This window comes from Garra rufa, chromosome 14 (assembly GCF_049309525.1).
Source record: "Garra rufa chromosome 14, GarRuf1.0, whole genome shotgun sequence".
Classification (NCBI taxonomy): Eukaryota; Metazoa; Chordata; class Actinopteri; order Cypriniformes; family Cyprinidae; genus Garra; species Garra rufa.
The window spans coordinates 30,647,301-30,673,111 of record NC_133374.1 but is presented as its reverse complement, the minus strand read 5'-3'; the positions used below and the strand labels follow the sequence as shown (position 1 = coordinate 30,673,111).

Genomic DNA, 25,811 nt, shown 5'->3' with positions numbered 1-25,811 from the left:
TTCAGCTATGTACTGAGTTTTATTTTTAATAAATAAAATTTACACTCCATACACCATAATAATGACAAGGCAAAAACCAGATTTGCAAATTTGACAAATTTATTAAAAATAAAACACTGAAAAAAGTACATTGCATAAGTATTCATACCCTTAACTCAGTACTTAGTTGAAGCACCTTTACAGCCTCGAAGTGTTTTTGGGTATGATGTGACAAGCTTTGCACATCTGCATTTGGCAATTATCTGCCATTCTTTGCCTCACCTTTTCACCTCTCAAGCTCTGTCAGATTAGATGGGGGCTGGCAGACATTTTCTAGAGTCCTAGTTGTTCCAATCGTCTTCCATTATGGATAATGCTTCTGTGAACCTGCAATGCAGCAGATTTTTTTTTTCTGAACTCGTCCCTAGATCATTGCCTTAACGCAAGTCTGTCACTGAGCTCTACAGGCAGTTAACTTGAACTCAGGTCTTGGTTTTTGCTCTGATATGCTTTTTCAGCTGTTAGACACTTTTCATATTTTTTTGCTTTGCCATTATGGAGTAGGGAGTGTAGATTGATGTGGGGAAAAAAGTAATTTAAAGTAGTTTAACATAAGGCAGCAACATAACAAAATAATAAAAAATGAAGGGGTATGAATAATTTCGCAAGGCACTGTATTGCTGATAAATGCCCTTTGTTCATCTTTTTATTTTGGATGAAATCCAAAAGTTTTGCATCGCGGCACTTTCTTATGGGTTTGAAACGACATGAGAGTTATTAATGACAGAATTTTAATTTTTTTCAAACTATCCCTTTAACATGCATCATTGCCGCAATACTTTTTTGGTGCAGAAAACTTTATGAACTAGCCTCAAGAAATATATATTACACAACCACAGCTTCATGCAGCTTCAAATTTTTATATTATAAGGGCTCATGTACAGATATGCTTTGTGAAGTGGTTTACTTCTGTTTATGCATTAGTGAATCAGTGACTAAACAATTAACGTCACACTCTTCCTGTTAATAGTGTAAAAACCATCTGTTCTTTATATTGTGATAGTTATATATACAGAAAGCGATCAAAGATCATTCTCTTTATTAACACTGGAGCAGCGTGAGCCTATCGTGATTAGATTTCTGCATTTTCACCAAAACTCCCATTATAATCAATGACAGTTTACTCTGCTTAACGAGTCTCTTATTTACATGTTTTCACTGTGTTAGTTATGATGAAAGTATTCGTGAGATTGCAGAAATTGTGTTACAATAAGGAGATCATTGCACCTTTCGAGTTCAGCTACAGTGCAGCTCTGCAGCCTTCATCTTGGTGGCTGTTATAGGAAAAACGCAGTAAAATGTTTCAAGAAAGTCCCACAGGTAATGCTCATTTCAAATGCAAAATTTTTCTGCCAATCATAGTGGGCATTTCCATTGAAGTCTCAAAGCAGATACGCCCCTTCCAATTGAGCATTCAAATCAGAGGCTAAATTTAGGGTAGAAAATGACCATTTATATCTAATTCATGACTAGTTTTGAGGAAAACCCAAATTAAGTTTATATGTGCATAATTTAAAAACTGCATTTCATGTCTTATTAAATTAAAAGAAAGGCTCAAAATAGTCACTTATAGTACACAATAGTACACTGTTGGTACTGTGTCTTTGTATGCAACCATAAGGACAACATTTTCTTGCTGTTATTTTACATTACACAATCTTTCTGTTGCTTCAGATTTAATTCACTCTACAGTGCCTTGCAAAAGTATTCATACCCCTTCTTTATTTTTATTTTTTTCACATTTTCTGTTGCTACTTTAACTACACTCCACACACCATATTGACAGAGCAATAAGAGAATTGTCACAACTTTGGAAATGTATAAAAAATATAAAACTGAAATAAGTACGTTTGCAGAAGTATTCATACTTTTAACTCAGTACTTAGCTGAAGCACCTTTACAGCCTTATATCTTTCTAGGTATGATGCAACAAGAATTGCACATCAGCATTTGGCAATTATCTGCTATTCTTCTCACCACCTCTTCACATCTCAAGCCCTGTTAGCTTGGATAGGGTCTGGCAGACATTTTCAGGTTTCTCCAGAAATGTTTGATTGGGTTCAAGCCCAGGCTCAAGGGCATTCACAGAGTTGTATATAAGCCACTCTGGCTGTGTGCTTAGGGTGAATGTCCTATTGGAAGGTCAACCTTCTGCCCAGTCTGAGATTCTGAATGCTCTGGACTGGGTTTTCTTTAAGAGCAGTGCCTGGTTTCCTTTCAACATTATGCTTGGAATTAAGGTTCATCAGACCAGAAAATTTGTTTCTCACAGTCCGAGGGTTCTTTAGCTGCTTTTTTAGCAAATTTCAAGTGTGTTTTCATGTGTCTTCACTAAGGAGAGGATTGAATTTGGCCACACTGCCATAAAGCCCAAATCGGTGCAGTGATGTTTGTCCTTCTTTAGATTTCTCCTACCACCACATATGATCATGTAGCTTAACTAGAGGGACTATCAGCTTCTTGGTCACCAGTCTAACCAAGGCCCTTCTCCATCAGTTGCGTAGTTTGGCCAGGAGGCCAGCTCTAGGAAGAGTCCTGGTTGTTTCAAACTTCTTCCATTAAGGGTAATGGCGACAGTTTTTTGTGCTTTGTCATTATGGTGTATGGAGTGTAGATTGATGTGGGAAAAAAAGGTCATTTAAAGCAGTTTAATGTAAGGCAGCAACCCTAACAAAATGTGAAAAAAATGAAGGGGTATGAATACTTATGCAAGGCACTTTATACTCAACGCACAGTATCAACTTTTTCCATTTTCCATTTCACTGAGCTAATTTTTGTCTTTTTCTCTTCTCAGGGGATCCACCCTCACTACTGGGCCAAAAGAGTGAAACGCCGAGTATCCACACACACTCACACACACTCGCTCACTAAACGAGGGGAACAATGTTCTACACATCACTGCCTGTGTTAAAGGCACACGACTCAATAACCCATCATTTTTTATCCCTCACACCTTGTGATACAAACTCTACTGCTTTTAATACTAACGAGTTTGCTGCTCATGCCCTGATTTCAGTTTTAGAAGACACTACTAATAATCTGCACAGTGATGTCCAATCTGTTGACGGATGGACCCATCCAAACACACACACTCGCACACCTTAACACAACACACACCCTGGATTTTAATTTCATGCTCGGTTTAGGTTGAGGATTTGAAGGCTCTCGGTAAACAAGACATTACCCAAGCCTGCACATTTTCTCAATGTAAATTGCATTAGTGCTAATCTGTGAATTAATGTCCTCGCGTAACCGTTGCCTAGTAACGTGAGGCGATCGATGCATTTCATTCCAAAGACTGCTTTAGATGAGTTTTTTTTTTGGTTGCGTTTTAGCTGCAAGTACGACACAGCTTTACCTTTAGCCTCACAGCTAAGAGCCTTAGTATTTCAGCCTTTCATAATCACTTTCTCCACACATTTCATTAGTATGACGAGTACACCTTGAACTAAAACCAAACACGTGTACCTGCGTGTGTGCGTTTGTGACGGTGCTAGCACAAGCATTTCGCAATCGCCGTCTTCATTCATATCCAGTCAGGTGGCGTTATCCGTAATAGTCAGGTGACTGTCGAGTAGTGTATTTATTGTAGTGTTCGATATCGGTCGGAAGACTTCTCGGGAGGATCTGCAGTTGGACGCGTAACTGATTTCTGTATATAAGCAGGATGCGCTGTACTTAGCACACTTGTTTCACAACCTTGGTGCTAAGATCTCCTCTGAATCAGGGAAGTGTTCACGACAAGAGTCATAAAGTATCAAATCTCAGTTGACGTCTGCCATTCCTCGGAGTCATAATGTACGTTTTTTTTGGCATTTCAGAAATACAGCCCATTTGTTGGAGATTTCAGAGTACTTCTGATGTGCGAAGTGGCTTTTAAGGTTTTGTCAGGGTATTTTTTAGACGAAAAACTCTATATCCAAGTTGGAGGATCTTTGGTTGATGATTGTCGCCAATAAAACGATTAAAACCAACTACAAGTTCCAGTGTTTTAGTACAGCTGTATTGTCGATTTCTGAGTTTTTTGGCATCTGTGATCTCAACTCAAGTCCTCTTTCTTAAACAGTGCAGAACGAACCTTGAAAGGCATTTTAAGTAATGAGAAACTAGTTCCTCCCAGTTTTCAGTTGACTTTCCAAGAGGTCAAACCCCAGTGGTGAAACTTGGACAAATCCAAAAAGTCCTCTTGATGGGTTTTGTGCTGTTAGTCAAGGCAAGACACAAGATGTTTCGGAGTAAAACTCTGGGTTCTCGAAGTGAAAAAAGTTGGACACCTTACTTTTTACATGAGGACTCCATTCCTCAAAGTCATCATGTACGGTTCTTTGGCATTTCAGAAATACAGCCCGTTTGTTGGAAATTTCAGAGTACTTCTGATGTGCCGAAGTGGCTTTTAAGGTTTTGTCAGGGTATTTTTTAGACGAAAAACTCTATATCCAAGTTGGAGGATCTTTGGTTGATGATTGTCGCCAATAAAACAATTAAAACCAACTACAAGTTCCAGTGTTTCAGTACAGCTGTATTGTCGATTTCTGAGTTTTTGGACATCTGTGATCTTGACCCAAGTCCAATTATCCTGAAAAGGTCAGAACGAACCTTGAAAGGGCATTTTAAGTGATGAGAAACTAGTGCCTCCCTGTTGTCAGTTGACTTACCAAGAGGTCAAACCCCACTGGTGAAATTTGGACAAATTCAAAAAGTCCTCTTGATGGGTTTTGTGCTGTTAGTCAAGGCAAGACAGAAGATGTTTCAGAGTAAAACTCTGGGATCTCAAAGTGAAAAAAGTGGTACACCTTGCTTTTTATTGGCTAAGTAATGAATCAAGATGCAAGTCTGAAACTTGAGGGGGGCACCAAGGTGTGATGAAGAATTGGACCTGAATCTTTAAGTTCCTTGTTGGAGGGAGCCTGGTCTTGAGGTCTGGAGATCAAAGGTCACAGCCAGTTTCCATTTCGCGGGGTTTATTTTTATCCTTTACTGGTTTTCCGTGGTCGTAGATGAGTGGCCAGAAGGCAAGTCAGAAGCGACAAAAAGACTGATGGGCCATAAAGAGCGCTCTTGCATAATGGAGTCAAGCCAGACTGCCTCCATCTAGAATCACTCCATCCATCCAACCTGGAAAACAAGGTTTCCTTCTTGGAGCCTCTTGGAGTGATTTTATCAATGGACAGGGTTACATGTCACTTGTCCAACGTCGAGACCACCGATTCATTTCGGGCTGTTCGCCCAGTCAGTGAATGTCATAACCACAGAACATAACCTTGCGTTCAGTGGAATCCATAATCCTTTGCTGCTTACCTCTTCACCTAGAAACTTCACACCGCACACTAACGGTTAGCTTTAAGCTACACTACACGTGTAGGATCACACGATCGGTTCGGTTCATCCATGTATCGCTGCATCGTTACGTTCTCTTCCAAAGACTGCCGATTGCATGGGTGTTTAGACGAGTCCTGCTGTCTCTTTTGTACACCTCTATTTCCGCACCCCTCGATGCAATACGAGTCTTGAAATTACGACGACAAAACACATTCCTTACCGAGAGAGGACGAATCTGTGTAAAAATGAAAATCGAAAGAAACCGAAAATGTTTATATGTTTGAAAAGCTGCCAATGCAAAATGTAAGTTTCCCATTTTCCCATTTGCTTTTCTTTACTAGACATATTATTATGATTACTAGTAATAAGGTGTAAGACAACAGTAGTACCTTTTTTGCTAGGCTTAAGACTTGCTTGTGATTGTGTAAAAGCCTAAACAACTGAAAATCGTATGAAAATTTAAGAAAAAAAAAAGAAAAAGAAAAAGTTTCAGTCCACAGCCAAGGTAAAAGGACTTTTTGTTAAGTGTTTTTATTTTTTAAAAGCAATTTATCACTGTGTGATATTTTGTACATCATATTAAGCTGTATTCAAACTATATCCTCTAACTACAAGGGATAAAAAAGACCAGCCTTTTATTTATTTTGTTTTATTATACATATTTTTGAACTACTTTCTAGCTTGTATCGAAATACGTCTTTTCCTTATCCTGTTGATTTCTTTTCTTTTTTTTTTTTTTTGTTTACTCTGCAGGTCTTGTGTTGTATGTCATAAAAAATGCAAAAACAACTAAATAAAAACATGGTTTTGTACAGACATTTCATTCTTGTCTGGCTGTCTGTGAAAGTGTCTTTGGTTAAACTAACTAATAGTGACCTCATTTCTTTGAATTGTTGGGGTATGATATACAGTTGGGTCAAAAGTTTACATCCTCCTTTCAGGATCTGCTAAATGTTAATTATTTTAGCAAAATGCATGTTATTGTTTAATTAGGACTGACCTGAATAAGATATTACACATAAAAGATGTTTACATATAGTCCACAAGAGAAAAAAATAGTTAAATTTAAAATAATGACCCCGTTCAAAAGTTTACATTCCCTTGATTCTTAATACTGTGTTGTTACCTGAATGATCCACAGCTGTTTTTTGTTTAGTGATAGTTGTTTGTAAGTCCCTTGTTTGTCCTGAACACTTAAATTGCCTGCTGTTTTTCATAAATATCCTTCAGGTCCCACAAATTCTTTGGTTTTCCATCATGTTTGTGTATTTGAACCCTTTCCAACACTGATTGTATGATTTTGAGATCCATCTTTTCACAACGAGGACAACTGAGGGACTCATATGCAACTATTACAGAAGGTTCAAATGTTTACTGATGCTTCAGAAGGAAACACGATGCATTAATAGCTGGGGCAACTTTGAATTTGAAGATTATTTTGTCTTCTCGGAAACATGTAATTATCTTCTTTAGCCTCTGAAGGGCAGTACTAAATGAAAAAAAAATAGGGTATTTAGGCAAAATAAGAAAAATGCACACATTCTGTTCAAAAGTTTCCCTCCTCCGGCTCTTAATGCATAATTTTTCCCGTGTTCAGTTGTCCTGTGTGTAAAGATGTATGTCAAAATCATACAATCATTGTTGGAAAGTGTTCAAATACGCAAAAATGCTGGAAAACCAAAGAATTTGTGGGACCTGAAAGGTTTTTATGAAGAACAGCAGGCAGTTTAACTGTTCAGCACAAACAAGGGACTCGTGAACAACTATCACTAAACAAAAAAACACAGCTGTGGATCATTCAGGTAAAAACACAGTATTAAGAATAAAGTGTATGTAAACTTTGAAAGGGGTAATTTTTATAAATTCAACTATTATTTTCTCTTATGGATTATATGTAAACCTCAACTGTAGGTTAACTTGTCTAGGTGGAGTGAAAATCCAGGTATTTTATTTATTTATTTATTTATATTCAGATAAAGAAAATCAGTGTTAAAAATGTGACGTGAGTATTGTAAGTCAGAACACAGTTCAGAATGACCATTTATTGAATCTAAACTGCAAAAAATGAGTCCTTGTGAACTTTATGTCTGATATGTGACCCTTGACCACAAAACCGGTCCTAAGTAGCACGGGTATATTTGTAGCAATAGCCAACAATACATTGTATGGGTCAAAATAATATATTTTTCTTTTATGCCAAACATCATTAGGATATTAGGTAAAGGTCATGTTCCATGAAGATGTTTTGTAAATTTCCCACCGTAAATATACCAAAACTTACTTTTGGATTAGTAATATGCATTCCTAAGAACTTCATTTGGACAACTTTAAAGGCAATTTTCTCAATATTTAGATTTTTTCGCACCCTCCGATTTCAGATTTTCAATAACTGTATCTCAGCCAAATAGGGGTCACATATATACTTTAACACAACAGCACCCACATTTAAATCTGTCTAAAGTGTTTAGCAGAGTAGCAGAGAATGCAGTCTTTCCAAAAAAAAAAAAAAAAAAAGTCTAAAATATTGTAAAGTTATAACTCATTTTGCAGTAGCTTTTAAAAAAGGCTGTTTAGAATGAAAACATTCCATGTAGAGATATAACTCATGGATTTCTCTGATTATTAAAAAAAACCTGAGTATTTCCTTTTTTGTTCTGTAAATAGGTCAAATGTAATGTCATTTTTTTCACAGGTTTTGTTAAAATAGCAAAACCATTTTATTTAATTTATTGAATTGTCAACAAAGGTTTTTTAATTAACACCATGCTCATTATTTGTGAACTGACACGCCCTTCATCTACTCATAGGGAAACAATGCAGGACTTCTTATCTTATTTGAAGTTATATTTTGACAACAGGATTGCACGTGGGTTGATCATATAGGCGTGTTTATGTTACACAGATCAGGTATTTATCTATCATTTGGGACATGGGGGAAAAGGGGACAGCGGAAAAAGAGCGAGTCAGAATGAGTGACTGGGAAAAGAGTGCAAGTTAGCGTGGGGCCCCAGGCAAAAAAAAAAAAAAGAGGTGGACAAATTTGTTCCAGGGTGGGGGAGTAAACAAGGCAAACTGTTACACAAAGAGAAAGACGTAAAAGTTGAGAGGGAGGGAAGAAGGTGTATGTGGGACTGGGAGGAGACAGAAGTGGATATGCATGATCTCATAGAGCCTCTCTTTTACAGCTCTCTTTTCTGCCGATTGGCTCAGAGAACTGTCAGTCACACCACTTCCTCTAGTGCTCTGTGAGGTTCAGACAGTAGGGAGGTGGAGGCAGGGGGAAGAGGGAGTGTCCTCAGTAGTTTTCTCACTGAGGCACAGCAAACACGGCTCAACACGACAAGAAACTGAAACACAGTCTGACTTGCAAAGCAAGCCTAACCAGGAGCTCTCTCCGGCTTGTTTCCTGTACTTGGAGGCCATCTTGAGTTGACGGACTTATAGGCATTCATTTGCTTTTCTCATTTGTTACAGTTTCTTTTTTTTTGTCCCCAGTGTGTTTCCTTGAAGTTTGGACGTTTTCCTCTTCAAAGCTGCTTTGGAGTACTGAGGGAACAGGAAGCAGGAGGAGGAGGAGGTGGAGGAGGAGGAGAAGAGGACGTTTAGTTTCAAAGCTAAACTTTATCTCTATTTCTCACCTGGAATGAAAGCCGTATAGAGGGACCTTTCCGTGAAAGGGAGGGCGAGAAGAAAGAAGAGCCACTTCCTGGAAAGGGATCAGTTGATTTTAAGCTCTAGTAGACACGGGACATACAGCAGGGACGGCCACTATTGATGAGTGAGTGACTGCTGGTGTGTGTAGGTGAGTTTGCTGCCTCACACTACCCAGGCTACCCAGGCTTATCTCCTGACTGTCTTTGACTCTTCGGCATGGCCAACGTCAGTCCCTTCATGTCTCCGGGACCCATGTCCCAGGTCTTCTTCCCCCCTGGTGGCCCTTCTCCACCTGGGTCGATGGTGATGCAGCAGGGGACACCGCTCTCTGTCCATAACTCTCAAACCCCAGGGTTCCCAACAGTGGACATGGGGGTTGCCCCAGGTCCTGGAGGGGCATCCGGAATGCCATCTGGGCCTCCGGCACCAGCCGGTGTCTCCTTCATGATACAGATTGGGCTTACGAGGGAGTCTGTGCTTCTACCCCAGACTGCAGACCTGGCCTTCGTCAAACAAATATCTTGCTCAATTGTGGATCAGAAGGTAAGCACCACCCAGTATGTTGTTTCCGTGATGCCACTTTTGCACAGCTCAAACTAAGTTAAAAAGTTTGGATGTTGTTTCTGTTTTAAGTTATGCAGAGTTTGTGTTCGGATCTAGAGATATTCTGTCCCAGTCCTTGACACTCTAAGTCATACTGTGCATGACAAAAATATTTCTTTCTTAGCTCATATGCACAGTGACCACAGAAATATGCGATGCACGCTGAACATGCTGTGGTAAGGTACAGCAACTCTTATCTCAGCGTCAGCAGTTCTCCACATAAAAATCCCACACTGATGTGTATGTTGCCAACGAAGGCACTGATATGTATGCTCATGGAAGGTTGTAAAGCTACAAAAACATTGCATTATAAGTACACGCACTGTCTGTTATTCTCCCAAATGTCAAAACCTTCCAATTTGGCTCAGTGGAGCCCTTAATGGGAAGATTTGATTGACTAAATGTCCTAGTCTGGCACAAAATTTCCAGAACCCATTTCTTCAGTAATGGGACACGAAACAGGCCATCCTTCCATTTCGTGAATGGCCTTACCTTGAATCTGCATTAGTAGCTAACAACTCAGATTGTATCAGCCTATCTGACTGAGATGATTTAATTATCAGATTTCCATGCTCCGGGCAGTGGTCAGGGTCAGCTTAAAAGGTTCACTGGAAGAGGTTTGTTTTTCCAGGAAGCATGTGTAGAATCTCACTATACCAGTAACTTTGTCCATTAGAAGTCTCAGAATTGAGTTTTGTTATCCATGTGAAGGTGAATATCTTGAAATGTTCATATGAAGAGAACTTGTTGTAAAAGTTCTGGTCCTGTTTTAACCCTCATAATTTTATAATGCAATTTGGACTTGGGAAACACTGACCATCACTATGTTTTTCCTATTAAGTCACAAATCAGTTGATTACAACAAGTCCTTTATTGTGTCCTTTGGATCGGGTGATTTGCAAGCTTGGATTTTGGCTCCTTCTCTCATCTCCCCTTGGCGTCAGACAGTGTGAGTCACAGTGTTCCCTCTCTGTTTATTCAAATGGCTCCCTCTGTTCCATAGACACTTTTTTCCATTCGCTTGGAAGGTAATGTGGCGGCATCACTCAGTTCCTCCCCCTAGGCACAATTTATCCTCTTCTAGAACAAGTTTTCCTTTCCCTCAATCCCTGAAGAACTACAACGTTCTATGTAATGCATAATTAAAGCATCTATAGAGGACCAAGCAAGGACAGTCTCCATTGATTGGGCTGTCCCTTTTGTTCCTTGCCCAGCTTATTTTCCCTGCTGGTCCAACACGTAAGCAGTCCATTGTCCACGGGATAAAGAGGAGGAAATGAAGCCTGCTTCCTCCCAAAGTAGGAGGCCATGGTGTGTCCTCCGCCTCTGAACCGCTCCCTTTGGCTTCCTCCTGGAGTTTGTTTTCTCACTGCAGGTTCACAGACAATGCAGTTACTTCCATCTCTGCACATCTCCACGCAACGCACCTTTTCTATAGATGTGTGTGCCTTTCTTTTAAAGACTTTGAGGCATTTTAGCCTCCAGACAAACGTGCGCATTAGGTGTTAGGAGGACTTTGTCAGCAAAATAGGTCTCTGTATTTCGGCTTAAAAAACAAATGGTTGAGGGTTAAGTCACATGTCATCCCCTAGAGAGGAATGTGTGTGGTTTTATCTGGATCCCTGGACGAGGAATGCTGGATCACACCATCAATCTTCTGTTCACCCAGCCTAGGCCTGGGGTGTTAATACTAGAAAGAGAGCAGATTTGAGGTTGAAGAACAAATTAGCAATACCCTGTCCTATTTAATATAATGTGTAATTCCAATGGCACAGTTTGCAGCAAGCGTCTGAGCCAGTTTATATTAAACAGAAGAAAGTTAAACAGTACAAAAACTGTATTTTTGACCTGTGTACCATGCTCGTGCAGTGGACTGTGAAGAGAGTCGAAACAAGGTTATGGCCATCTCAATTCCACCACACTGTAGATCAGGGTTCATCAAATCTGTCCCATCCTGCAGAGCTAACTCTAACTCTAATCAAACACAACTGAGCTTTAGAAAATGAGAGGTATGTAAGTTTGATCAGAGTTGGGCATTGACCCTCCAGGGCAAGATTTGAAAAACCCTGCTGTAGATCAACAGATTCTAGATCAACAGGTTAAGGAGGTCAGATATCAGAGGGTGTTTCCCCATTCCTGAGGGAAGAGGACTTTTAAGGGCACCCGTGTGGAAATGTCAGCAGCTAGTGTAAAACCACTACTCGTTTGTTTTCTCACCAATGTGGACACTGTTAAGCACACAGTGTCTGGTATCAGGGGAGTCACAGGTAATTCTGCACCGTGCAACTCCCACATGCTATAGTCATCTCACTCCACCTCATTTGCATGGCTGCAGAGAGGCTTTGCATGGAAGGACCGTATTTCCTGGCGAAGTTACCGCTTTGTGCTGGGCACCATTTGACTATTCAAAACACACATTTGCTCGTGTGGCTATCAACAGGAAGCGAATGACAAAAGTGAAAAGAGAAAAGACAAGAGACAAGAGACGCAATCTTTGACTTGTTGTTTTGTTAGGGTTATTTTCTTATTAGCTGAGCTTAGAGCTGTTTTGCATTTCATTTTAATGTTGAAGGTTTAGATAAGAGTTGCAGGTCTTTTGATAAGAAGAAATCTGTTTCTTCTTTGATTTGATGTACAGTGAACTTTGTGTTTGCTGCGAACGGACTGATTTGTATGTTATATACTTTTATACCAGTCATGGGCCAGTTTCTTTTTAAACTGAGATTTATACATAATCTGAAAGCTTTTCATTCATGTATGGTTTGTTAGTATAGGACACTATTTGAAAATCTGGAATCTGAGGGTGCAAAAAATCTAAATAGTGAGAAAATCACCTTTAAAGTTGTCCAAATGAAGTTATTAGCAATGCATATTACTAAGCAAAATTTAAGTTTTGATATATTTACAGTGGAAAATTTACAAAATGTCTTCATGGAACATGATCTTTAATAACATCCTATTGATTTTTGGCATAAAAGAAAAAAAAGAAAATTTTAATGTATTTTTGGCCATTGCTAAAAATATACCCATGCTACTTAAGACTGGTTTTGTGGTCCAAGGTCACATATTATACGTTATTACATATTAATTTAACAACAGTAAGTCCATAGATATAGTAGTATGCAACATGAGCATTAGAAATATAAAAAAAACACCTTAATTACAAAGAATAAAATAAAATATGATGTGGCAAATGTAATCACCCTCACTTACAAGATTATTTGATGTGAAATAGATTTTTCTTGGTGTGACACTTCAATTCAGCACCTAACAAAACACATTTCCAGGTGTCAAATATAATGGGTTACTCAGTGGTACAGTACAGCGCCAGCGGCAGATCGCTTACCTCAGATGGGATTTTCTGGCATCTGGATTTCTAGGCTATTATGAAATATAATATCCTTGTCCCTTACTTGTTCTATGATTTATAGCTGTCTAAGTTTAGGCTATGGAATACGCTTATGGTGTATAATGCGAACTTTGACAAGACAACAAAACAAATACACTGTAAAAAGTTTTCACCAGTTTCAACTTAAAAACTTAAGTTTAGCAGCTGCCTTAAAATGGTAAGTTAAATCAACTTAAGTCATTTAAACTCACAAGTTAAACTCACAAGTTAAATCTCTGTGACATGTCACCCTTGACCATAAAACCATTCATAAGTAGTGCTGGTATATTTGTAACAACAGCCAACAAAACATTGTATGGGTTAAAATGATCATTTTTTTTTATTTTATGCCAAAAAATCATTAGGATATTAAGTAAAAATCATGTTCCATGAAGATATTTTGTACATGTCCTAACTAAAATATGTCAATACTTTATTTTTGAGAACTAAGAACTTCATTTGGACAACTTTAAAGGTGATTTTCTCAACATTTTGAATGTAAAATTTTCAAAAAAAGTGACCCTTATGACTGGTTTTGTGTTCCAGGGTCACATATTATCTTTCCTTAGTCAGCTCAAAAAGAGAAAACAAACCAGATAGGAATAAAAGCGAACTTGTTTTATGTCGGGGGTGTGCCCAGATTCCTCTTTCAGCATGTTGGGCGCCCAATTATGAGGTCACAGATGGCTTTTATTTTCTGGGGCAGTTTGGCTTACCAACTTGACCACAGTTTCCACCAAAATACCATAGTTAACATTGATTGTTACTGCAATAAAACTGTGCTAACATTAATTTATGAAGCAGTAACAACTGGAATTTCACTGCAATGATGCTTGCTTGTGCAAAAATAGCCATGCTAGGCTGTTGTGGTGGGTTGCCAGATTATCACCAGTCTGTAGTAGGTGGAATGATAGTTATTTTTAACAGTGTAACAACATATTCTAAATAAGTACATTTAGCTAGTTATATTCCCTCTGTTTTGCACATAGGCAGACGAACATTGCTGTACGCAAGGCTTTAATTCCGCAGCTGGCACACCTTTTGCTTTTGAAATGTGTTGTTTAAAGCCGTGCTGTGAGTAAATCGGTATGTAATTAATCCCATTAGGATTATATTCTTTTCAGACCAACCGTGGTTAGTAATTGGTTTCTTCAGAAGAATGGCGATTTTGTATGGTAATACAAATCAAAGCAGCTTAACTCGGCCACGAAAAGAGCATAAACGAGTGGAACGACGTGTCAGACTCGCATGTGCTTGGATCGACTGTAATGTAGGACGGTGTGAACGTTAGGCGTGGGTGGAGTGTGCATGCGAATTTGTGGAAGGTGGAGCAGTGTGTTTGTGTCTGCATGTGCTAGGCGTAAGAACGGAGGTTTTGTGTTGTGCGTTTCCAAGCCGGTTTGCTGCAGAAAGTTAAATGGGTGGGTTACCACAGTGGGTAAACACATGATCTCAGGGTGAGGAGAGAAGTCTGGTTCCAGTCACATTGGCAGACGAGCATTTACGTGTGTGCTTTTTAAACGCTGAGCGCCCTGTTACTGTCTTTAACCCTTTAATGCTTTAGTATTAACATTTTTATGTTGTTCTGAACAACATGAGGGTGAGTAATTAATGACAGAATTTTCACTTAAGTGTAAACTGAATGTGATGTTTCTGGAGACTTAATTTCGTATTAACATAAAAATGTACCATAGTTTAATTTATAACACATGCAACTAGCTAAATCGCTTTTTTGACCCACTCAAGAAGGACTTATATACATCTTTTATGTAATTTCATAAATACTTCTGTCTTTGAAATATAGTTAAAATGTACTGCTGAATGTACTAACTTGATATTAAAGGTAAACTTAAACATAGTTTGGTTTTATTTCTATTTAGGCATTAAAAATGATGGATTTCTAGTCTAGTACATTTATATAATATAAATATACAGTATTTAGGTATCTAAATATAATACTGAATAACGCTACAGTTACAATTAAGGTCATTGCAAACTGAATCAGAAATTCTCGTTGAAATTTCCGGACATTAAAAAATAAATATGACCTCACTTTGTGTCAGTCATGTTTACACACTGGCTCCATAGCTCCGAAACGTTTGTCCTTCATAAAAATATGAATATGAAAAAACTTTCTTTCTTTTGAAAAAAAAAATTAAGGGACCTTTACAGTCGGGTACTTTAACATGCTAGTCAAAGCATGACAAGAGAATTAAAAACATAAAAATATGGCCCCACTTTATATTAGTTGTCTTAACTACTATGTACTTGCACCAAAAATAAGTACAGTACTTATTGTGTTCATATTGTATTGCAAAACTCTTTTGCTGCTATTGAGGTGGTATACGGGGAAGGGATAGGGACAGGTTTGGTAGTATGAGTAGGTGTAAGGGATGGGTCAACAGAATAATTATAAATGTAATTACAGAAATTTATTGCAGATATAATTATATGCAGGTCTTTTTTGAAGTACAATGTAAAAACATGTAATAGTCAATTAACCGTTAGTCGACGAGAAGAGGCTTGGTTGCAGAAAAAAAAAAAATTAACAGCTGTTCTATGTGGTAATATACTCACCTATCATTCATCAACCTCAAATATGGCTTATCATCTGAAATATGTTAGTAGCAGCAACTTTACATGGCCGCACAATCCAACGTTAATGTAGAAAAATGTGCGCTATTCAAGTGTCTGTGGTCACTTGCTCTTAAAATACTTAAAATAATCATTTTTCGGCATACAGATAAAAGTATTACATCTTTTGAATTAGTAAAGACTCTACATTTATTTGTGTGCACTGAACAACGAAACGTTGCGCTTTTGTAAAATAATGAAAGCAAACAGGATGCACTTTCTGTCTGACCTTGAGTGCGAAACTTCGCAACTCCATTCATACTTGCCTTACAGACATGAAAAGAAATATATCTAGAGAGTGAAATGTCTACTTTTAAATGAGCTAGTTCAAATTTAAAACAAATCTTCTCAGATTATGATAACTGATATGAAACATGCGCACAGGCGCATCCACTACTGCAAAGATGGCGAGTCGGTGTTGCAGACTTCATCTCTTAAGCCGAAAGCAAAGAAAGCCCTAGTTTATCAATAAATTATTAAAACATCAATGCACTAATGTTTTAATGGGAAGCTTTTTGCATGTGCTTGAGTAATTATTAGGCTATGTAGGCAATTGAAGGCTTGTTAATCAGTGTTGTTTTCGTCAACGATGACGATGACGAAATCATTTCGTTGACGCCACTTTTTTTCATGACGATAACGAGACGATGACGAGATAAAAATGGCTCGTTGATGACTAAAACATGACGAGACGTGTGTGAGTTTTCGTTGACGAGACGAGAATAGACGAAAATGTTAGTGGGTGGTCCGTCAGACGTTTAAAATGCATGACATTTCTGCTTATTGTGCATGCAATTAAAACTTAAAAAGTATCTGACGCTATGGCAAGCCGTTTTAGCATTAAATACTCTTTGCTATACTAGTATGGAAAGCCGTTTTAGCATTCCATCCTTGTTTGTCTTTTATGTTCTAAAACATTCCTTCATTATTGTAATTATTGGTGAAAATAGTCGATCCGGAAGCTCACATTGTGTTGAACGATAGATCTGCTATTTTCAGAATTTATAAGTGACACTACCCAACAGTAAAATACTTACTGACCTACATTAATTTGTTAAAAGACTACTTTTTTCCCTTTTTTTGACTAAAACTAGACTAAAACCTTTTTGACTTTTCGTCGACTAAAATTGGACTAAAACTATCACATATAGAAGTGACTAAAATTTGACTAAAACTAAGAAGCATTTTAGTCCAAAAGACTAAGACTAAATCTAAGATGGTTGTCAAAAACAACACTGTTGTTAATATGATTTATAAGTTTTCTTAATAAACATGCGACTAATAGTCGACTAATGCTTAAAATGATCGGCCAGAACCATCTTTGAGGGAAGTCCTACATGTATGCACACAAGAAGTCCATTGTATGAAATGAATCATTTATATGTAAGTACAAAGTAGTTAAGGCCGTCTAATATAAAGTGGGACCAAAAATACTTTTACTATGCTTAATACTTTAAAATATGCACAACAGTTTTAAGATTTGACGAGGACATTTAATACAATTAAGCACAGTTCTTTTTCACACGGGCAATCAAAGTACCATAGTATTAGCATCTCATACTGTACCATTGTAGGAGCACAATATGAGTCTTTCAGATCTGATTTCGTGTCAGTTCTGAACTGATCCTTTTTATAACTTCAAAAGTACTAAACAAATCTAAAATGACTCGATCACAAAGGAATCAGTCTACGAATAAACTCCCTCAGAAGAATTGTTTAGGTAATCATTTAATAACTGTAATCGTACAACTGGTAAGTCCCTTACAACTCCCAATACTTCCATTTCCATTCATTTCTATTATTTTGTCCTGACTATGGTTGTGGGCTCTGGGGATCAATGTGACATTCCTATTGGCTTACCTGCTTCATCATCCTGACGCCTGGGCCACAAAAGACCATTTCAGCACGGTGGAGCACAAACTCCATTTAGTCCCCTGGCTGAGTCCCCTCCGCCCTCTTCTCCCCTTCGCTTGCAAGCCATGCCTCTCGTGTTACCGCTCGCTTGAATAAAAAAAAGGCTGCTTTGTTTTCCAAGCCCTTGCCTCAGCCCCAGGCAGCGCACAGAAGTTTGTAGGCTTAATGAAATCACTGTGTGTGTGTGTGTGTGTGTCTGCAGTGTGTGTGATTTTTGCATCTAAACCAACATGTTGAGTTCAGAAGGTGGACAGCTCTGGTCGCACTTTCAGGCGCTGTTGTTTCTTTTAGTTGTTGCTGTGCATTTGAAAAGATATCTTGGTGTAATTCTGTTTTTAAATGTTAAATACGACAAAATTGGTGACTCTACTTGTATTTGTAATGCATTTTAACTCGTCCCTTGTTTACAAAAACACACCAAAAGTAAGAGTTTATCAGCTGATCGTATGCACACGGAAGAAAATGTGATATGAATACAGTTTTAACTCGTAAATTTCATGAATATTTATAAAGAAACACCAAGTAACACATTGAATGAATGTTGAATTTAAGGTGGTTTTCAAATATTTTCTCTGAATTGTCTTTTCGCTTATCTAGACGGATTTCTGGTTATGCATTTGCAGCATAAATTCCTGTAAGTGGAATTGGTTCCATGGAAAAGTGCTGCGGAGATCATTAAAACATGTAGTTATGGCTCTTCTTGAAATCCTTTCACACATTTCAAGAAAAGTACCGGGTTTACTGGTTTATATAGCCATGAGATAATTTTTGACATAACTCTGTGGACTGGATTGGTGACTCACATTAAATCACATTCAATTTGGCTTGTGTAAACTGTGTGGTGAATGTATATTTTTAACAGTTTTCCAGTATACAACTCCCACCTAGACATCCTTAGTAAATGCTTTGTGTCAGCAAAGTTTTTGTTGTTTTTTCACAAACCGAGACAAGTCAAAATAATATCCGTGGTGATTGACGGCATGCCACAGATGCTATAGATACAGTTTAATTTGAGCTGGAATACAGGGTTCACTTTGGTCTATATAAACAGTTTGGTTTATTTTAGCTGTGTTGCTCAAGTGAGTTAAAAACATGGTACTACATCAATGATATTAGATCATTTGACTTTTTATCAATGAATTTTTAATGCTACAGCAGAAATGTGAAAGCGCTGTTTGTATGAAAATATCATTGGTGTTTGCACCAGTCCTGCAGGCTGTCATGCTGTATGTAAGAGCTCTAGCCATGTGTGGAATGTAAATTTGTCTTTTACACCCTTTTCCATGACACAGATGTTCACCTTTGTTATTATATCTGTGTTATCTACTCGTGACTAAAGGGAAAGTCGTCTTACGCTGCATATACAATATGATTGCATGGGGCTGACGCAAGAACATTAAACCAAGAAAATAGTTGACTTAGTACCTCCACAAACTTTCCCTCCTTGTCCTCTTGAACTTGTGAGAACACAAACAGGAAGTCAAGCTCTTAACCCTGATATTTTACATAAACATCACAGGAGTTTACACACTTACTGATCCATGGCCTGTTGTTGCCTTTGCTTTGCCCCTTTCTCTTCACTTGAGTTTATAAGAATGAACATCCAATGAAATGGTTTGACAAACACAATTCTGTCTCCTGTCTCGATGTATTTCTTGTTAAAACAAGTTGGGGTGGCACTTACTATCGGTATCTTTTTATTTTGAATAGCTAATAGCTAATAACCTTCGCTTACCGCCCATTAGGCATAATTTCAGAGAGATTTCCCTGCCGAAAAAAAACAGCATATGCTGGTTAGGTATGTTTTGGTGCTGGTTTTAGCTGGTTTATGCTGGTCCTTTGCTGGTTTATGCTGGTCCTTGACCAGAAACATGACCAGCATAAACCAGCAAAGGAACAGCATAAACCAGCTAAAACCAGCATAAAAAAAAAAAAAAAAGCTGGTCAGCAGGCTGGTTTCAGAGTGGTTTTGGCCTCTTTCCCAGAAAAATCTTCAGAAAAATCCTCCAGGTCCCGCAATTTTTTTTGGTTTTTCAGCATTTTTGTATAATTGAACCCTTTCCAACAATGATTATGATTTTGAGATTCATCTTTTCACACTGATGACAACTGAGAGACTAATGTGCAACTTTTACAGAAGATTCAAATGCTCACTGATGCTCCAGAAGGAAAAACAATGCATTAAGAGCCAGGGGGTGAAAACTTTTGGAATTCGAGGATCGGGGTAGGCTAAATTTGACTTATTTTGTCTTCTAGGAAACATGTAAGTATCTTCTGTAGCTTCTGAAGGGCAGTACTAAATGAAAAAAAAAAAAGATATTTAGGCAAAATAAGAAAAATCTACACATCTTAATTCAGCTCAAAAGTTTTCACCCCTGACTCTTAATGCATATTTTTTCCTTCTGAAGCGTCAGTGTGCATTTGAACCTTCTGTAGTAGTTGCATATGAGTCCCTCAGTTGTTCTCAGTCTAAAAAAAAAGATGGATCTCAAAATCATACACTTACTTTTGGAAAGGATTCAAATACACAAAACTGCTGAAAAACCTTTGAAATATGGCTGCCAAATATACTGACCAAACTAAAATATACTTTTTTTTTCACATTTGTAAAAATGAAAGTGCAGTTTAGTACATTTAAAATATATTAAATTGATGTAAAATCGTATAACACTACAGTTATTCATCATGTATTTAGGTTTGTAAGTCAACACATCAAAATAAGTTTTCTTTAAAAGCGTGACAAAAGTCTGTTGAACTTTGCAAAGTGAAGTTTTTTTTAAATTTGTACTTAAGTCCTGAAAGTTTACTCTACGTATACAGATTTGCATAGCAAAGAACTCCTTTAGTTCCTTGTGTTTTAGCATATGCTATAGGGGACTATCTGTTGCACAAGTGGAACAGGGTGGTGGAATAGAAGAAAAGAGTTAGCCTAACAGAGCCAAACTCGGGAGAATAGAGTCTTTTATCTCATTGTGCTCCAACTGACCTCAGCGCTGTGTTTGTTGTTGTGAATCAGCTGCTGACATCACCTGTTTATTGCGTCATCTCTTGCGACGGGGAATTCTCGTTCACTCTTGTCACTCAGGTTGTCGTTGAGCCGTGCCTCTGCGCAAAAAAAACGTGGCATTTCGGATATGTTTCTTAGCTTGCAGGTCCTGTGACATCACACAACCTAAAAATAACCCAACTCACTAAAAGCATTTGTTCCATCACGCACAAACACAATAGCCGGTAAAATTCCCGCGCTGAGCCAAGCGGTTGTTGGCTGCTAATGAGTGTAGCATGCTGACGTCTTTACGCCGCAATTGCCATGGCAGCGTTTCATTTCACGTCAATGTCTGCCAAAATCCTTGGGAAGTTTTTGTTTTAGCTGTTTTAGCTAGTAACAGAAGACTTTTTTCAAAGGTGATGACGGTGGAAGGCTTAAGAAGTTGCAGCCAAGGGTGTTGTCTCAAACATTATTACATTGTACGTTATTCGTATTGTTGTTTTAAAGAGGAGCCTTTTTACTATGTCTCTTCCGAGTGATGTTTGCAACATTTTTAAAACATTTGCATGCCTGACCTAAAATTCCTACAAACATTAAGCAGCCACAGTCCAGTCTCTGTCATTCATTTAACTTCATAAGGTCACAATGGAACAAATGCTTATGAGAGAACTGGTTTGGAAAGGGTTATTGGTAAGTGTATAAACTGTACTGACTGGAAACAAAGCCAGTATGTTGCAAACAATCAGGCATTGTTCTTAATATTCATTCAATCCGGTCTGCCACTTTACACAATAATCTCCTTTTGCTTCATACGTACCCTTGTGGAAAAAGCACACTTTAGTATATTTCTAAAAAGAGTACTTATTGAGGAATTTGTAGACATATTAAGATATTTTTTATGAAATCCAAGAGCAATCTGAGCAATTTTACTGATGTGACATTAATCTTAATTGTATGACGCTATACTTGAGAATACTTTTTGTGTGCTAAAAAAAAAATAACGTGTTAATGGTTTGTTTTATGTAACATAAACATTTAGTTGTGATGCCATGTATAAATAAGTGATGGGAATAAATAGTTTTCATCTTTTTGAAATCAGATTAAGTTATTTGGCTTTACTCTTACCAGTATGATTCTTTTGTTTTATTAGGGGCTCAAGTGCGCACTATAGGGCAAAACTGCATAACAGTTTGTTCTATGGACATGAAAATCGTTAACCACGGTCTTGGTCCAAAGTGGCTGTAAGGACATTTGCTTATCTCAGAAAACATGTCCACCATATGCTGAAGGCCTGTGAGAAATTTAAAAGAAATCAGCCCATGGGGTGCAAAATCATATTTTTGAAGGGCTTAAACGATTGTATATTGTATATAAATTTGTATAATACGATCATTCTGAACAACTTTGCCTCAAGAACCACTGCTGTCAATCAAACAATTTGTTAAATAATAATAATAAAAAAAACTACTTTTGCAGACTTTGTGTTTTGTTTTGTATTATAAGCTATAACGGAAGCTACAATGTGGTTGTTTAAACAAGGGGCCTGTCCAAATATTCTTTACAAAACCTGGTGAGCACATGCGACAGGGAGATCGGACCACAGCTAGCGCTATAACAGACATAGATGTTAAAAATATATAGTATAGTAAATGACTTGGATTTGCCAAAAATGCTTTTGTTTATTTTTTTATTAAATCATTGATTTAGGTTGTTACAGGCTTGATAAATATGTACTGTCTTTTTTAACCCCAGTAACTGCTGCTTGCAGCTATATTTTAAACTATTTTAAACAATTGTATATTCCGTGCTTTTTCACGCAAAAAAAGCACAATGTTCATATCATATACGATAGACCTCATTCTGAACAACTTTGCCTCAGGAACCACTGCTGTCAATCAAACTGTTTATTAAATAATTGAGAAGCTGTACAAAATCTACTTTGCGAACTAGTTCTAGGTTTTTTGCTCAATCTGGAAGAGAGAAAAAAAAAACACCCCAGTACAATTCTCTGGACTCTTTAAGTCAATAATTATCAAAAAATGTTGAAATTTACCCTTTGGGAAGCTATAATGGGGGCGTTTAGAAAAGGGACCTCTCCAAATATACCCAAAAGCCTAAACTAAAACTCAAAACTTCACAAAACCTGGTGAGCACATGCGGCAGGTGGTTCTAAACAAGCATGCAAAGTTTTAGAGAGATCGGACCACAGGATCAAACAGTCATGAATGAAACATATTTCTGTGGTAAATGACCTGTATTTGCTTTTTTATCATTGATTTAGGTTGTTAGTTACAGGCTTTAGAAATAATAAAAAATATGTCTTTTTTCATATGTACTTAAATGCCTTAAAGCACTTGAACCATGCTAATGGCTGCTTGCAGCTATATTTTAAACAATTGTATATTCCGTGCTTTTTTTCACACATATGCACTATCTTCAAATCATACGATAGACCATTCTGAACAACTTTGCCTCTAGAACCACAAATTTACCCTTTGGGAAGCTATAACTAGGGTCTTTTAGAAAAGGGACCGCTCCAAATATACCCAAAAGCCTAAGCCTAAATGAAAACTCAAAACTTCAGAGTAAACAATTGTATATTCCATGCTTTTTCACACATACGCACAATATTCATATCATACGATAGACCTCCTCATTCTGAACAACTTTGCCTCTAGAACCACAAGTTTACCCTTTGGGAAGCTATAACTAGGGTCTTTTAGAAAAGGGACCGCTCCAAATATACCCAAAAGCCTATAAAGCCTAAACGAAAACTCAAAACTTCACAAAACCTAGTGAACACATGCGACAGGTGATTCTAAACAAGCATGCAACGTTTTAGAGAGATCGGACCACAGGACCAAACAGTCATGGATGTTAAAATACATCATATTTCCATAGTAAATTACCTGGATTTGCCAAAAAAGCTTTTTTTAATCATTGATTTAGGTTGTTACAGGCTTGATAAATAATGTGTAATGTCTTTATTCATATGTACTTAAATGCCTTAAAGCACTTGAACCCCAGTAATTGATGCTTGCAGCTATAATTTAAACTATTTTAAACAATTGTATAATCCGTGCTTTTTCACACATACGCACAATATTCATATCATATGATAGACCTCCTTATTCTGAACAACTTTGCCTCTAGAACCACAAATTTACCCTTTGGGAAGCTATAACTATGGTCTTTTAGAAAAGGGGCCGCTCCAAATATACCCAAAAGCCTATAAAGCCTAAATGAAAACTCAAAACTTCAGAGTAAACAATTGTATATTCCGTGCTTTTTCACACATATGCACTATTTTCATATCATACGATAGACCTCCTTATTCTGAACAACTTTGCCTCTAGAACCACAAATTTACCCTTTGGGAAGCTACAACGGTGTCTTTTAGAAAAGGGTCCGCTCCAAATATACCCTAAAGCCTAAATGAAAACTCAAAAGTTCACAAAACCTTGTGAGCACATGCGACAGGTGATTCTAAACAAGCATGCAAAGTTTTAGAGAGATCGTTCATATTTATATAGTAAATGACCTGGATTTGTATTCTTCGGACTTTATTCAAATGCCTTAAAGCGCTTGAACCCCGGTAATCGCTGCTTGAAGTTATATTTTAAAATACTTCTGTGTTGTTTCCTGACCAGAATGCGTGGCACGTCTTAATAACGGATGTCTGACTCAGTGGTGTGAATTTCAAATGCACTTGAAGGCAGATTTATATACAGTACAAACACAGCTAAATGTCACCTACTGAATATCAGAATACCTCAGAATATCACAAAATCCGGTTACGTATGATGTCATCCGCATGGCTTGTTTATTTGCTTTATGTTGTTCGACTGTAGAAGTAATTATTCTGCAAATAGTATCTTTAGCAATTATATTGCCATCGGAGTAGGTCATATAAGCACTCCCAGCTTCTGGCATGATTCAGTGGTTCAGTCTATGTTGCAACTGATCAGTGACATCTGTGTAACAGCATATTCAGGCCTTTTGTTTTCTAAAGCTTTTTGCTCAATGATTGATTAAAAGATTGTGTATCATAACATTTCCTACATGATTTAATAACTTCCGTTTAATCACCTTGTGGCATTTAGGCTTCATGTTCAAAGTACAGTTATCTATCTGCTCTAGATCAATTCAAACCGCACTATCAAAGAAAGACGCCTTGTTTTATTTGCTGTAATGCCTCCGTGAGCTTGATATACAAAAAGAGGCAGGTTTCACATTTGACTTCAATGCTGTATTTAGAACTGTGTGAACTCATATTTAAAAAAATCAGCAGTGCTGGGCATAAAAAGCCACATAAACTCTGTGTATTGTAAATACTAGATACATGAAAGGAAATGGTGGTAATGATGAAAAGCGGAACTTGCATCTATTAGTTCTGGTTTCGCTCTTCTCTGTTGCTATTTTCGAGGCAGATTCTCATGCTGTCAGACAGTTCTCTTTTGGTTTGGCGACCCTGTAGTACTTTACACAGCCGCACCTTTTCTTTCACTCGCTTTATTGTTTGCTACCTGATCTCATGTTGAAAACATAGCTGTGGGAACTTTTTTGCGTACCAATAAGTACACATCACTGCAGTTTCCAACAGAAATGAACACTAGAAGTGGTAAAACAGCGAGCATTTGTAATCGTTTTCTTCATAGTTATGATTACAGGTCTATGTTTTGCTTTCCAAATGTAACAAGCTTGCTCAGTAGCTCACTCGGCACGGAATTGGACATTGGATGTGGAATCCTTGGATACGAATCTAGTGAAAAACATGAGTCACGATGAAAGAGCTTAAAGATGAGAGATCAGAAAACAAGCTAAATGTTCAAAAGTTTACATACGCTTAATTCTTAACACTGTGTTGTTACCTGAATGATTTTTAGTGATCGTTTTTATTGAGTACCTTGTTTGTGCTGACTGCCTGCTGTTCTTTAGAAAAATCCTTCAGGTCCCACAAATTCATGTTTTTTTTTTAACATTTTTGTGTATTGAACCCTTTCCAAGAAAGACTGTATGATTTTGAGATTCATCTTTTACACTGAGAACAACTTAGCTCACTGATGCTTCAGAAAGCAACGCAATGCATTAAGAGCTGGGGGTGAAAACTTTTGAATAGAATGAAGATGTGTACATTTTTCTTATTTTGCTTGTATACTTTTTCCCCCCTATTTTGTACTGCCTTTAAGAAGCTACATAAGATTCTTACATGTTTTCCAGAAGACAAAATAAGTTAAATTTGCCCTGATCTTCAATTTCAAAAAGTTTTCA

At 37.5% G+C, this 25,811-nt stretch overlaps 2 protein-coding genes across 2 annotated transcripts in view; both read left to right on the top strand.

Moving 5' to 3' along the window:
- The window catches only part of strn4 (striatin, calmodulin binding protein 4), a 38,185-nt gene extending 32,009 nt beyond the window's left edge, over nt 1-6,176 (top strand). The window contains exon 18 of the mRNA XM_073817584.1: nt 2,834-6,176. The gene's annotated coding sequence lies outside the window, so the exon portion shown is untranslated. The remainder of the gene's footprint in view (nt 1-2,833) is intronic.
- Nucleotides 6,177-8,664: 2,488 nt separating this feature from the next.
- Nucleotides 8,665-25,811, top strand: part of prkd2 (protein kinase D2) — a 54,911-nt gene continuing 37,764 nt past the window's right edge. Inside the window, exon 1 of the mRNA XM_073817546.1 lies at nt 8,665-9,555. Coding sequence (XP_073673647.1) covers nt 9,229-9,555 — 327 coding nt within the window. The 5' untranslated portion in view covers nt 8,665-9,228. The remainder of the gene's footprint in view (nt 9,556-25,811) is intronic.